This window comes from Etheostoma cragini, chromosome 4, assembly GCF_013103735.1.
Source record: "Etheostoma cragini isolate CJK2018 chromosome 4, CSU_Ecrag_1.0, whole genome shotgun sequence".
Classification (NCBI taxonomy): domain Eukaryota; kingdom Metazoa; phylum Chordata; class Actinopteri; order Perciformes; family Percidae; genus Etheostoma; species Etheostoma cragini.
In genome coordinates this window covers 13,330,765-13,344,323 of record NC_048410.1, presented here as the reverse complement: position 1 = coordinate 13,344,323, position 13,559 = coordinate 13,330,765, and the positions used below count along the sequence as shown (strand labels likewise).

Genomic DNA, 13,559 nt, shown 5'->3' with positions numbered 1-13,559 from the left:
GTAATCACCAGAAGTACCGCCTGTTTAAACTAGCTAGTAAAACTATTGGACCTTGTCGACCAATACAACAATTTGATTGGCTAAAGTCCACGTCAATCATTTTCACCTACAAGAACACCGCCCGTGACAGTTTCCACTTCCGTTTGTGTTTCAACTGCTTTGTCGTAGTAGAAACTGCTTAAAACTTGTGAAAATGTAGCTAAGTACGAGTCTCAAATGAATGCAGAACTAAAGCAATACAGTGTTTTAATGTCCCCATTGATACTTTAGAGTGATGTTTTAATGCTTTTTTTCCCCTGTCAGTTTTTCTCTTTTTCATTTTGTTTGCTACTGAACAAACGTTCCGCTTTAGCATGTTGTCCCGATGGTGGAGGGAATGCACAGCAATGGACGAGACGTTTCTCTCAACTGTTATCGTGCTGAAGTAACGTTGAAGTTTTTCCTAGCTCTTTTTGTTCTTTAAACCACTAACTCGTGAAAACAGCTCGTCGTTGAATGTATTTCGGGTTCAACATTTGTGTGTCAACAAATGAAAACCTTGTTGACAGCAAATAACGGTGTTTGACGTTTAACGCTACGTTTAAGCAGAGTTCAGTGCACGCTAGATAACCTTAAGTTACATCATACTGGTGTCAACATGTCGGAGTCTACTGACAGTCGTACCAAAACATTAAATTTTAACGTCGGTGTGCTCGGACATGTTGACAGTGGGAAGACATCGCTTGCCAGGGCGCTTAGCAGCACCGCGTCCACGGCTGCCTTCGACAAGAACCCGCAATCCCGTGAGAGGGGCATCACGCTGGACCTCGGCTTCTCCTCCTTCACGGTGGACTTTCCTGATCACCTGCGGGACAGCGGAGGCCAGCAGCAGTACGACAGCCTGCAGTTCACCCTGGTGGATTGTCCGGGGCACGCTTCTCTTATTCGGACGATTATTGGGGGTGAGCTCTCTGAATTCTCTGCAAGTTTTTGTGCTACATATGTCACCGATAGGTGGTAAACACTTAGGATACAATCAGGATATGTTGACCTATACCAGTGGTTGAAGATACAAGCTCAGGCGACGCAATCACACCTCAACACTCCGTTGCCAATTTATTAGGTAGGCTACGCGCAGTTGTTTATTCAACATTGTCTTCCTTTTAGAAGTTGTAGTTTGTGCTGCTGTTAAGTTATATTGCGTTATATTACATATAGGTGTTAGTCACTTTTTGTAAATATTAGATGGGGTGGCACTAGCTCAGTCTGTAGGGAGTTGGCTTGTGGACTGGTAGCTGGAGAGGTGCCAGTTCACGGCCTGGGCACTGCCAAGGTGCTCTTGAGCAAGACACTGAACCCCCAATTGCTCGGGGGAATCACACTCACTCTGATATCTCTCCATGAGTGCATGTATAGCTACTGAGCAGGTGTGTGAATTTCAGGCCTGTGTGTAATGTGTATAATAACAGAGTAAAAACATTGTAATATCTCTTGCAGGATTACTAAAGTCTAAATTATTATTATTATCCTTATCCTCTCACTATACTGAACAAGTATGATCTACAGGGCTGTTAAATTAGACATTAGGGCATTAGTTTTAGCTAGGTGTATCTTATAAACTGACAACTGAGTATATCCAACCAAAGATATAAACATACCTCTTAAATTGGCCTTTTTCTCAGCAGGCATTCTGACATGTCCTAGTCTGAAAACAACAGGTATTGCTGATAACATAATGGCTCTTTTCCATTCTAGTGTCTCAGTGATGCCATGGCAGTGACAGTAAGCCAGCGCGCACACTACTGCCACAAAGTACATCTAGTCTCTAAACGTTATTTACAACACACACATGATCTAAGTGGTAAACAGCCATACACTGGAAATGGCCAAACAAGCAGAACAGTCAGTTGATGAGCATCTGACTTAAGTTTTAAGATGAAGGTCCAGGGATAGAGTCCCTGTTCATGCCGTTCAATTTGCAGCTGCTTGAAGTACATAGCAAAAACAGAAAAAATCACTGCCATTATATAGCTTGATATATTATTATACAAACACAAACACTGATACTACTTGGTGCCAGTGTGTATCTGTAACAACATCAGAAGAAAATGTGTTGTGATATTAATACCATTGTATCAATAAAAACATCACAATAATACGTAAGATAATACGTTATTACATATATACATTATCACATGTCCCACCCTGTGTTCTTAACAAAGATCTGTCTAAATCCTGCAGTCATAGTCATGATGCTTCTTTCAATACATCCTCTCTGTTATCCAGCAGAGGGCGCCTTTTTGCTGCAAGCAGCTGGGTTTCTACTGTAGTAGAGACTTGAATGGTTGGGAGTATAAAGAGAATTAACTGTAGTGTCCAGAGCAGATAATTACCTAATCTCTATTACCTACTTTCTCCCTTAGACCTTCTTGTTTGTCACACAAACAACCAAGATCAGACGTTTTTAAACTTAAAAGAGTGTGAGACAGGCAGACTTGGGTAGAAGTACTGGTTTTGGTATTACAGCAGACTAGAGGCACTCAAACACTGAATGTTGCTTTGCCGTGTACATACTAAATGAAGTCAATGAGCCAGTGGGGTGGCACATGCTGTAGATTAGGGAGGAAGGAAAGTGTGGAGATTGGGCTATGTATTTAACTTCCCCTCTTCTCCCAAGTGGGAAGAGCACAGGAAAGAGAGGGAGCCAAATAGAGGGAGAGAAAAGAAGGGAACACAGGAAAGAGAGACTGCCAAAGTCAGGAAAAGAAAAGAGGGAAAGGAAAGACAACCAAGTGAGCTGCAGCTCTTGTTTCAACCCTCTAGCCCTTTACTCTCGCTTTGCTTTTGTGCACCCCTCCCCTTAATTTCTCTTTTTGTACTACTGTTATGTTTGGAGATTTGTGTCCATTCCTGTTTGTGGGGCCGTTGTTGGCTTTGTACTCTTGACGCACAGTTGTGCAAATCTTTTCATACATGCACAACAGGAAAACTGGCATGTCTTTAACAGCAAATTACTGTGTTGTTCTTATTCAGCTTGCTGCTTTTATTCAATGTAAGTAAGTAGTTTTGATTATTCTTTGCATTTTCTGCTCTCTCTAGGTGCCCAAATCATTGACCTGATGATGCTGGTGGTGGATGTGGTGAAAGGGGTGCAGACTCAGACGGCAGAGTGTCTGCTGATAGGAGAGCTTACTTGCTCTTGTATGGTGGTTGTCCTGAACAAAGTTGACCTACTGCCACCTAACAAGAGACAGAGTGCCATTGAGAAAATGACCAAGAGACTGCACAAAACTCTGGAGAGCACCAGGTCTGCATTAAGTAAAAAACATAATAAATTGTGATATTGTGGAAATGTGGGCCCAGATTGCTAAGTAGGTTAGGGCATCCCATGTACTCCCAGTAGCTCAAACTTCCTCATTCATTACGCATTCTGTCTCCATCTCTGCATTCCAGCAGTCTGTCAGACCCACTTGTTTTTTTTTTATTCAACGTAACTTTAATCATTACTTCAACATCAAAGCATGAATTCTTTCAAATATGCCTGTTTTTCAATTGGCCAGATTTAAGGAATGTCCAGTGATTGCTGTTGCAGCAAAGCCTGGGGGCCCAGAGGCACCTGACACAGAGGAGCCACATGGAGTGCCAGAGTTAATAGAGGTAAAGTTCGGAACACACTGGTTCCCCTCCACTGTTAACAATTTAGTTCAAAAAGAGGACATAAGTTCTCACTTATGAACAAATGCCGTTAGTCAGCCGACATGTTCAAGTGGTGGTAAAATAGTAATGCAAGTCCTTAGCTGTGTTTACTAGAACTGTCAACAGAATACTTTCTTTGTTCAGTCAACTATATAATTTTTATACTATAGGCTATAGAACTGTATACAGTATGCTCTAAAAGGCATCAAATGACAGACTAGACATTCGTATAATATGTCACAACATTTTTTATTTTATTTTCATCATTTACACTTTCAAAATAACAGGAAACAAAACAATAGCTTGGAAACGCTTCTTTTAGCAAGCCAAGAGTCTTTCAATTCTTGTTTGATTTATCTTCGCCCATTCTTTCTTCCAAAAGTCTTTCAGTTCTTTGAGATTTCTGGGCTGTCTGTCATGCACTTCTCTTTTAAGGTCCATCCAAAGATTTTCTATTATTTTGAGGTCAGGAGATTGTGAAGGCCATGGCAAAACCTTCAGTTTACGCCTCTTGATGTAATCCACCATGGATTTTGAGGTGTGTTTAGGATCATTATCCATTTGTAGAAGCCATCCTCTCTTTAACTTCAGCTTTTTCACAGATGGCATCAAGTTAGCATCCAAAATTTTCTGAAATTTATATATATCTCTTTATATTAGAATGATGTACCACAACTCCAGTGCCTGCCAGGTCTTTCTGGATGGATCATGAAGTCAAACGAGGGTTTTGACCTGCTTTTCTCACAATCCTGCGAGCTGTTCTGTCTGATATTTGTCTTGGTCTTCCAGATCTTGCTTTAACTTCCACTGTTCCTGATGACTGCCATGTCTTTATTACATTCCGAACAGAGGATATTATCATCTGAAAACGCTTTGCTATCTTCTTATAGCCTTCTCCTGCTTTGTGAGCGTCAACTATTCTCAGTTTCAGTTTTCTAGACAACTGCTTAGAAGAACCCATGGTGCTGATTGTTGGGGCAAGGTCAGATGAGTCTGGGCATTTAAAACCTTGAGATTGACATCACCTGGTCTTTCCAGACAATGATTGAGAACAATCCTTGAGGCTGTCAGTTCTCAGCTTACCAAAGGGGGCGGTGTATGCTATAAACTCTGCAGGGTGCTCAAACCTTTGCAGACGCCATTTTTTTGTTTTCTGTTATTTTGAAAGTGTAAATGAGGGAAATAAAATCTAACTTTTTGTGACGTATTATACAAATGTCTAATCTGTCATTTGATGCCTTTTGGAGATTTTTTCATCTTTTCTTGGCTTCTTTATGCACATTAATAAAACTTTTTATTTGGGTTGCCGGAACCTTTGAGCCCCACTGTAAGTTAGTGTTGTCAGTTATTGTCTTTAGTTTAACTAACACTACATGTTAACGCTTACAGATTTTTAAAAAAGTAAAAAAAACTTTATAACATCTTTAGATACTACTTTTGGTTTTACATGAACACTTAACATACAGTGCTCTGATAGACCAACTAGGTAATGGATACTAGAATAACTGCATACACATCTATGTAATTTCTGTACTTCAATTTGTTAATTACTGGCCAACAAATGTATATACTGTACGCTGATACCAATGTATCTACAATGAGCTAATATCAGCCTGGCTAAGTTATCGGTCAGGCGGTAGTCTTGTCAAGTTTACCTGACACAGTATGCCTCTTTTTCCTTGGGTGTAAAAAAACAGCAGAATGGCTCTCATAAGGTTCAGAACAGCACTTATGATGCAAGAGGCGTGTGAGGCAGTGATTGTCGAGCTATCACAGTCAGACTTAGCACTAGCTAGATATGGATCTAATTAGGGCCTCTCTTTTAGCTACTTTCATATTTGTGTACTTTATGTGTGACATTGCAGTGTTATAACAGCAATTTTCTCTTGTGTGTATAAATGGTTCTTTCATCTTGCCCTTTTGGTTATCTGTCTCAGCTTTTGAAGAAGCAGACATACCTTCCTAAGAGAGACCCCGGAGGTGACCTCCTGATGGCTGTAGACCATTGCTTTTCCATCCGTGGTCAGGGAACTGTCATGACTGGAACCATGCTGCAGGGGTCGCTGGCTATCAATGACACTGTGGAAATCCCAGCACTACAGGTGTGCTATGAAAAATGGGCATGCAATGCATCTGTGATATTTACAAGCAGCTAACATACCAGAGGGCTGGTATTCTGAAGTTCAGAGGTTGACTGGAAGTAGGCAGACAGAGAGGGGGATGTCCAAATGGGTGCAGAGGATGTATCAGTTTAATGTGAGGGAAGGATGAGGAGACTGGGGGTGGACTGGCAGCACACAAGTTTTTAAATTTAGACCAGATGCACACTTTCAGCAAGGCTCAGCAGTTTTGTCTGCAGTTTTCATGTTCACCTCTTAGTGGCAGCAAATGGCTAAATTAACAGTAATTTCTTACGGAGCCTTGATCTGTGCCGCTACTAAACAACCACATTATGGTATGCCAGATCCCAAAATCATAAATGGGTAGATGGACAGGTAGCCTAGTGAGATACATATAGTCAAGATGGACATAGACATCAACCCCCCCCCCCAAGTTCTCTGCAGGGCCTCTCATCTCTGTACTGTAGAGGTAATAACTGATGTTTTTCTGAATTTAATCTCATTCTGTATTCCACGTTTCCATAGTTTCTATGTTTTAAATGTAGTTTCTATGTTTTAAATGTAAAGTTAAAGTTGGCCCTGCTTCTGTGGTAGTTCCCGCTACAGTAGGTGTCTCCAGAACACGCAAGGATGCAGACACAGACACAAAGGTGAAAACAATACCAGCTTCGCTGTGGCGCCTGGTAGCATTGTTGAGCTATGAACTTTTATCAGCAATTTTATCATCCTACTGGGAATTTATGTACTTTCTGTTTTCTTGTGAGAATTGTGTTCAAATCCATTCTATTGATGTTAAATTAGATAGGTATTAAATTTAAGTTAGAAATCTATTATGTATTGTATCTTGTACTCTCTGACATTAGGTGACCAAGAAGATAAAGTCTGTGCAGATGTTTCGAAAGCCTGTGTCAGGGGCCATGCAGGGGGATCGTGTGGGTGTGTGTGTGACACAATTTGACCCTAAACTGTTAGAGCGGGGTGTGGTTTGCACCCCAGGGTCCCTGCGCAACCTCTATGCAGCTGTCATCTCTGTGAGGAAGATAGGCTACTTCAAGGGCTCTCTTGCTACCCGTGCCAAGTTCCACATCACCATGGGTCATGAGACAGTCATGGCAAGGGTTGCATTCTTTGGCCTGCCACCTGTGGGAGCCTCAGTGCCCCCCTCAGACACTACACCACCTACATCACAACCCTGCTCACTGGATACACCCTTCATCTTTGAGAGGGAGTACTTATACCAGGATGAATATGTCACCGGTCAGAGAGAGGCAAGTCCAGGACCTGACCCAGAGCAATGGGCCTTGTTGGAGTTTGAGCGGCCCGTCACATGCCCCTCACTCTGCCTGGTGATTGGTTCTAAGCTCGACACAGACATTCACGCCAATGCATGCCGGTTGGCCTTCCATGGCCGTCTGCTCCATGGGTTTGAAGATAAAGGCTATGCTGAGACTGCTCTGCCTCGTCTGCACATCTACAAGACCAAACACAAGGAGGGCCAGGTGGAAAGGGTGAGTAGGAAACTCAACAGTTTATTTCAAATGGTATTTTTCTGACTGCCATCCTCTGCTTATTCTTGAGGATTGCCCCTGCTCCCCTGTCCTCTCTGTTACCTTGTACTCCTTCTTCTGGCTCTGGTTCTTCTTTGGATTATTCTCATTTCTTGCTGGTGGCACTGAAGCGTGCCTCAGACAGAGCCTCTATTGTACAATCCTAAACACGCACACACAAACAAGCATGGACGAGCAGCCCTGGTGAGGCATGGATGGGTATGCATGCCTTAGCATGTGCTGTGTGACACAGAGGCGTGCGTGGGTGGCCAACTGACGCCACTAGCCTTGTCTAGCTGTCAGAGGCTGGACACACCTGAGTGGCACAGGAATACCCTTATGACTGTGAGCGTTAACCTTCCCTCACTTCTGGCTCAGTTTCTTTCTCAATCTTACACATGCTGTGTTGATTTTTGTTGTGTTACTGTTGTTACATTCTGTCCTAAATCCTGAGCTCTAGTTCATACTGATCCTTAACTCATCTTATCTAATGCTGTTGTTTTCTTATTGACCTCGACATCTGATTTGGGAATTTTTCAAAAAGTCTACAGCTTCCAACTTTTCACAGTTTGTATTTACATGGGTGCATGGAAGATGTTATGGCTGTTGTCATTCTGCACTGTACAGTCAAATGTATCTGTATGCAGTATGCACCCTCATGCAGGGTCAGATTCAGGTAATGGTTCAAGTGTGTGAACTAGTTTCCTGCTGTTAGCACCTCAGGCTGTCGACATCTCCGGTCAGCAACTCAGCATGTGCTCGAGGTCAGACGATGGTCATGTGACGTTACATTTGCCCTTCATCTGTCTCCCAAAAAGAGGCAGTTATGTTTCATGACTTAAGAATTTGTTTTATGTAAAAGAACACATTACTGGCATTGTTGAGATATGACTGCCTCATCCAGTCACAATTCATACGGTCTGTCAGACGTGTACAGCAACTTTTTTTTTTTTTGAATCAGCACATCAGTCACGCTCAAGGGACGTTGGGGTCAAATGTTCAAGAATGAATGAGGGTTAGGCAGACAAGAGTGGAAGAGCTGGCAGTGGGGGTGGGGGTGGGGGTGGGTGAGTTGGAGACAGAGCGGTGCCCTCATGTTATCAGATTAGTGGCGGGTTAGATCGACTATGTGATGAATGATTAGAAAGAAATACAAACAAATATAGTATAAAATGTGCAGGAAGATGAATCAGAGTTCGAGACAGCCAGGCGGCGGCGATCCTCCGAGAATGTGGCTTACAGAAAGTTGTACAGTTTGATGAGGGCACAGGACAGAGGGTCAGCTCTTCTTACTTACTCTGTCATTGTACATCATACTCATGTACATTGCAGAGTGATGTCACAAGATCTAAACATCAAAGGAAGGAAAAATGAAACCAAACTAAAACACACCCCGACCTTTTCACAGTCATAATTAGATCACATGTCAACGCCATTTAGGGGGCTTTCACACCTGTAGTTTGTTTGCTTTGGTCCAAATCAGTTGGTGAGTTAGTAAACTTGGAGCAGTTTCCTTTTGTTTGATTTCTTGTTTGGTTTGGTTTGGTTTCACAACTGGAAAAATCCAAGCGTACGAAATTGCGTCATTGCAACTCAGGCAAGAACGTCCAGCCCTCTTATTTACCGTAAATGTCCTTGGCAAGAAAGTGAATACAGAAAGAAGGTCCTGTGTTCTGGTCTAGGGCTCAAACCGGCTCATTTAATTAAAATTATCAGACATTGTTTTGCAAGAGACTTTACTACTGCTCTACTACTCTGCTCTGGTCATTGAGACTTGTGACGCTGACAGCGTCAGTCTGCAATTTTGGCGATGGCTGGTTAAACCACGTTGATACGGGTGGCGGACGGTGAGCTTGACCGCAGTCTGTTTCTGTGATAGAAACACTGCACGCTGCTCCAGTTTGCTGCTCCGCTGCATCGCAGACTGCTAAACACACCTGACTACTGGAGACATTAGCTCAGACTGGCGGAGTTGGTGCGGTTCGAGTACGGATCACATTCTCACCAAAAAACTGACCGCTCCAGAGTTCGATTTAAAGCATACTGAGACCAGCTCTTCAAGCCGGTCTCGGTACGCTTTTTTGGTCCACTTTTGGTGCGCAGTGAGATTGCAGCGTTCTCACCTGCCAAACGAACCGCACCGGCTGGCCAAACGAACTCAAGTTCGATTCAACAAAACTAAAGGCTCTCGGTGTGAAAGCGCCCTTAACAACTACTGCTCATCACGTCTCTTGTTTTGTGCTTTTATTTTATTTGACTCTTTCCAATTCTTTTGTGCTCAGGTGACTGACGATTACACTGTGATTGGCCGCAACCTGTTCAAGAAGGAGACCAACCTCCAGCTCTTTGTGGGGTTGAAGGTCACACTGTCGACAGGCGAGAGTGGCATTATCGAAGGTGGGTTTGGACAGAGCGGGAAGTTCAAGATCCGAGTACAAGGTAAGAATTGCATGACCTGAGGAAGTTTCTTCACCTCTGTCACGCTGATACTCCAACTACTGATACTGTTTATTGAGTCTTGAGTCACACATATCAAACTCACTGTGGCATTTGATAATGTTGCATAGACAAGTCTCCGTCTTCATTATTACATACATCCAGAACACTTTCTCTGTCTTTTCTTGGAAATTGGGGCTCTGCGGACAATTTTCAGGATGCGGTAAGAGTGGCAGGTCCAACATCCTAAGCCACATTCCCAGGATTCCTCTGGGGGTTCCCTGGGTTCCGGGGGAAGTCTGTTCTGTGTTTATTTTAACTTCTGTTGCTCCAAACCCACTGCTCCACACCGGGAGGGAAGAGAAAACAAAAACATTTGGAAAGAGAACCTCACGTATATCCTCTTCATTGCCACTCACTTGCATACTCAAAAGACTCAGACATACTAACGTACACATCTTCACGCATTAACGTAACTAACATACAGTAGTGTTAATCAGAGACTCCACACGGGCATTAAGGCAAAGATGGCACTATTCTGCAAATAAGGGCTAGGTCGAATGATTGTTACCGCCACATGTCTCCTACAATAGCTTTTTGACATTTTACCTCTGAAGTTTTGCTTTATGTCAGTTAAACCTTTTAGCAAGCTTCACATTTGCATAATGACGCATACATTTGCATAAATGTACATGATGCATGTTGCAACTCTCTAAAGCTGTTTTTTGTTTTCATATACACACTGTATACATATTAATTGATTTGCTGGGTAATGCGTGACAGGTTGCAACTAACAATCATTGTCATGACCTATTCATCTGCAGACTGTTTTCTCTATTATTCAATTAAAATAGTTTGGTCCTCAAATGTCTATCAAAACCCCCAAAAAACAAAAGGAGAAAATCTGCATATTTGAGAGTTTTTGGTAGTTTTTTGTCAATGAATTTAGAAGGCACTGTTAGAATAGCATTCCTTCAAATTGGAATAAGCACAGAAAATACAGTGGTTTTTAACCCTGTGTTCTATTGCTCCTACTACTTCAAAATAAACTAGCCAGCTTGGCTACTAAACCTATTTTATTTTTGCACCAATACCAATTTATGCTCATATTCTATTCCCTTTTTGAGTGTTGATTTTGGACTCTGTCTAGTACACACTTTCTGATGAGTATCCGTGCAGCATTTCTTTTATTAAGTAGATGTAGTAAATGCTTTTTAATATATTTTCTACACACAACCCTAACCCTAGAAATGTACTTGAGGACAAATGTGTAAAAGTGTAATTTTCTACTTGTATGTAAAGCCAAATCATTTAAGTTTGGGTGTGTCAGTGTGTTCTGTGGTGGTAAACGGACATTTTAAGCATATTATAGATAACAAGAAGAGATTTTTGTCGGTGCTGCAAACATAACAACCCTCACATTGGCATAACGATAACAAGACGAATGCTGGCGCCGTTGTATGTGAGGTCAGACAGTCAGCGTGTAAAGCAGTGAACCCAGTGCATTTTTTACCCTCTGTGTGCAAAACGGCAAACAAGCAGCCACATACAGAAAAACAAGGGTAGATATGATGGCATGGTTGAATTTGTTGTGCGTGCATGAGCTCAGCATTCACGGGAAATGGCTCAGTGTGGCTGAGAATGACACTGAAGTGTGGGAAGAGTGCCAGGATGAGCCAGACTAACACAGAGACTCAAGGAGACCTGATTCTTATTTTCATCAGTTACTTCAGGAGGAGGAAGGCATCAGTTGATCTTAAGGTCAGCACACTGAACAGCCTCCAGCACTGATATAGCACCTACTGCACACATAACCGGGAAGAAAAGATCTCAAGCATCACATATACCTACACTGAGATGATTTAAGTTGAGCTAAATATTGTACATCGTGTAGGGACGTAGACAGTATAATTTTGAATTATTACATGAGGGGGTCTTTTTACATAAATATTGTTTTTTTAGACAATCAACCTTATTACTTGATCTGCCTGTTTATCTTTTCTTCAGAGGGTCTTTGCCCAGAAACCAAGCAGTTGTTAACCTCCACCTCTAAGAAGAAAGTGAAGGGTGGAAGCAAAGGCGAACCAGCACATGAAGAGGAGCCTAAAACATATTCTCAGCCCGTTGGCATTCACTTGCATTTCAAGCGGTATGTCTATGATCCCCATAAAAAGATGGTTCAGTCTTGACCTTTGTTGCATACACATCAGCCTGTCACAGTTCTTCAAACAGGAAGAGGGCAGTTTCACAGGTCATGTTGAGGTGCGGGAACACAGCCTCTGATGGAGACCGTCTGCTGAAAGGCGATGATTGTGGAATGCTGAACACATGTAAAACAATGATCTTTTTTTATTATCTGCCTTTATGTATATGAACTGGATTCAGATTGCACCATTACAAGGATGGAAGCCGCTCTTTTGTTGTTAATGAAAAAAAATCAGTACCTGTTCTTTTCTTTCAGTATGCTTCTAATTCAGCTGAGCCTTGATTGGCAAAAAAACATAAACCGGCTTTTACGTTTCAGGTTTCACTGGCTGTGTAATTTCAAAATTATTTTTTTGACGTTTGCATTTTATTTTACTTTAATGACAGTTTGTAGAGCTGCATTTTTTACCAAGAATACCAGTAATTCCAGTGACTGAGATTATTTGAATAATGATCTTTAAAGAAAAACAAATAAAGCAAAATCTATGCTGCAACTTTATTTCTGACTGCTTTTTTGAGTGATCTTTGATTGTGTTGTGTACCAAACTATTTGCAACCAGTTGAACTCATCACTACTTATGTTCAAAATCATTTTAACATAAGTACATCATGAAGCACGCTCCATGCTCGCAGCGGTTTCTTTGTGCAGTACCTACTGTGGCACATGTACAGGAGTCAAAAGAGATCATGTATCTACATATTTTGTTTGCAGTTCTTAGGCACTAAATACACAATGAACCCTAAACTTTGTCTAACCTGTGTTTTTCTGGTTTGTTTGTTATGCTGTCATCTATACTGTACAGCATAATGGGCACATTTTAAATGAGTTTTCCAAATGTTACACTGTCCAGAATCAATTGGATACAAATACAATCCCATTTTAACTAATATCCATAAGAAGTGCAACTACTGTAGCATGGAGTTTGAAACTGCCTTCTGAATCACATTACACCGGTCTGCAAAAGCATGATCCATACATGGTGTGAGATTTCAAGATTTAGAAAAGGGATCTCTGGTAATTTTGTACTTTTGTGTGCAATATAGTCATTTTGATACTGGTTTTAAAAGTGCTATTTAAATTTGAAAAAGCCATAACTGAATCATATACTGGAGCATTAAGAGATGGACATTATCTACTGCATGTTTAACCATGTGAGGGTCTTTTATTAACAATAAATAAACAAAAATGAAATGGCAAGAAAATTGTAACAATGACAATCCATATTGTTGTTGATTGATGGTCATTGAGAACTGTACATGGCGTAAATCATCATCTCTCTGCGTGTCTGTGAGTGTGTCCATCCTGTCACAGAAGTGTTGTGGGGCGGGGCATTGAGAGTGCTGGACACTCAGCATGTAGCAGATGATGTCAGCAAACTGCCCCTTTGCACAGCGACTCTATCTCAGCAGGAATCTGTGGAAATTGGAGAGAGAGGGAGGAGCAGCAGGAGCAAGAAGGGACACTGCAAGGATTGTTCCTCTGAGTGACAGTCCTTTTAGTCTTATCTCCTCTCGTTCTTCTTATAGAAAACCAGACGGGAAAAAAATCTGTCGCTTTTTATTCCTGTGTCTCTCC

At 41.8% G+C, this 13,559-nt stretch overlaps 1 protein-coding gene across 1 annotated transcript; it reads left to right on the top strand.

The window, feature by feature from the left end:
- The first annotated feature begins 127 nt into the window (after window positions 1-127).
- eefsec (eukaryotic elongation factor, selenocysteine-tRNA-specific) lies at window positions 128-12,474 on the top strand. Its single transcript, XM_034869436.1, has 7 exons — window positions 128-941; window positions 3,079-3,286; window positions 3,540-3,636; window positions 5,613-5,777; window positions 6,659-7,303; window positions 9,625-9,781; window positions 11,786-12,474. Exons 1-7 carry the CDS (start codon window positions 638-640, stop codon window positions 11,965-11,967), a joined length of 1,758 nt encoding a protein of 585 aa, XP_034725327.1. The 5' UTR covers window positions 128-637; the 3' UTR covers window positions 11,968-12,474.
- The last annotated feature ends 1,085 nt before the right edge of the window (window positions 12,475-13,559 follow it).

Bases quoted from the DNA above. Each gene is read 5' to 3' on its own strand.
- eefsec (XM_034869436.1), top strand. From the start codon at position 638: ATGTCGGAGTCTACTGACAGTCGTACCAAAACATTAAATTTTAACGTC. The intron at 3,287-3,539 runs GTCTGCATTAAG...TCAATTGGCCAG, and splicing joins AAAACTCTGGAGAGCACCAG to ATTTAAGGAATGTCCAGTGA. The intron at 3,637-5,612 runs GTAAAGTTCGGA...TATCTGTCTCAG, and splicing joins GAGTGCCAGAGTTAATAGAG to CTTTTGAAGAAGCAGACATA.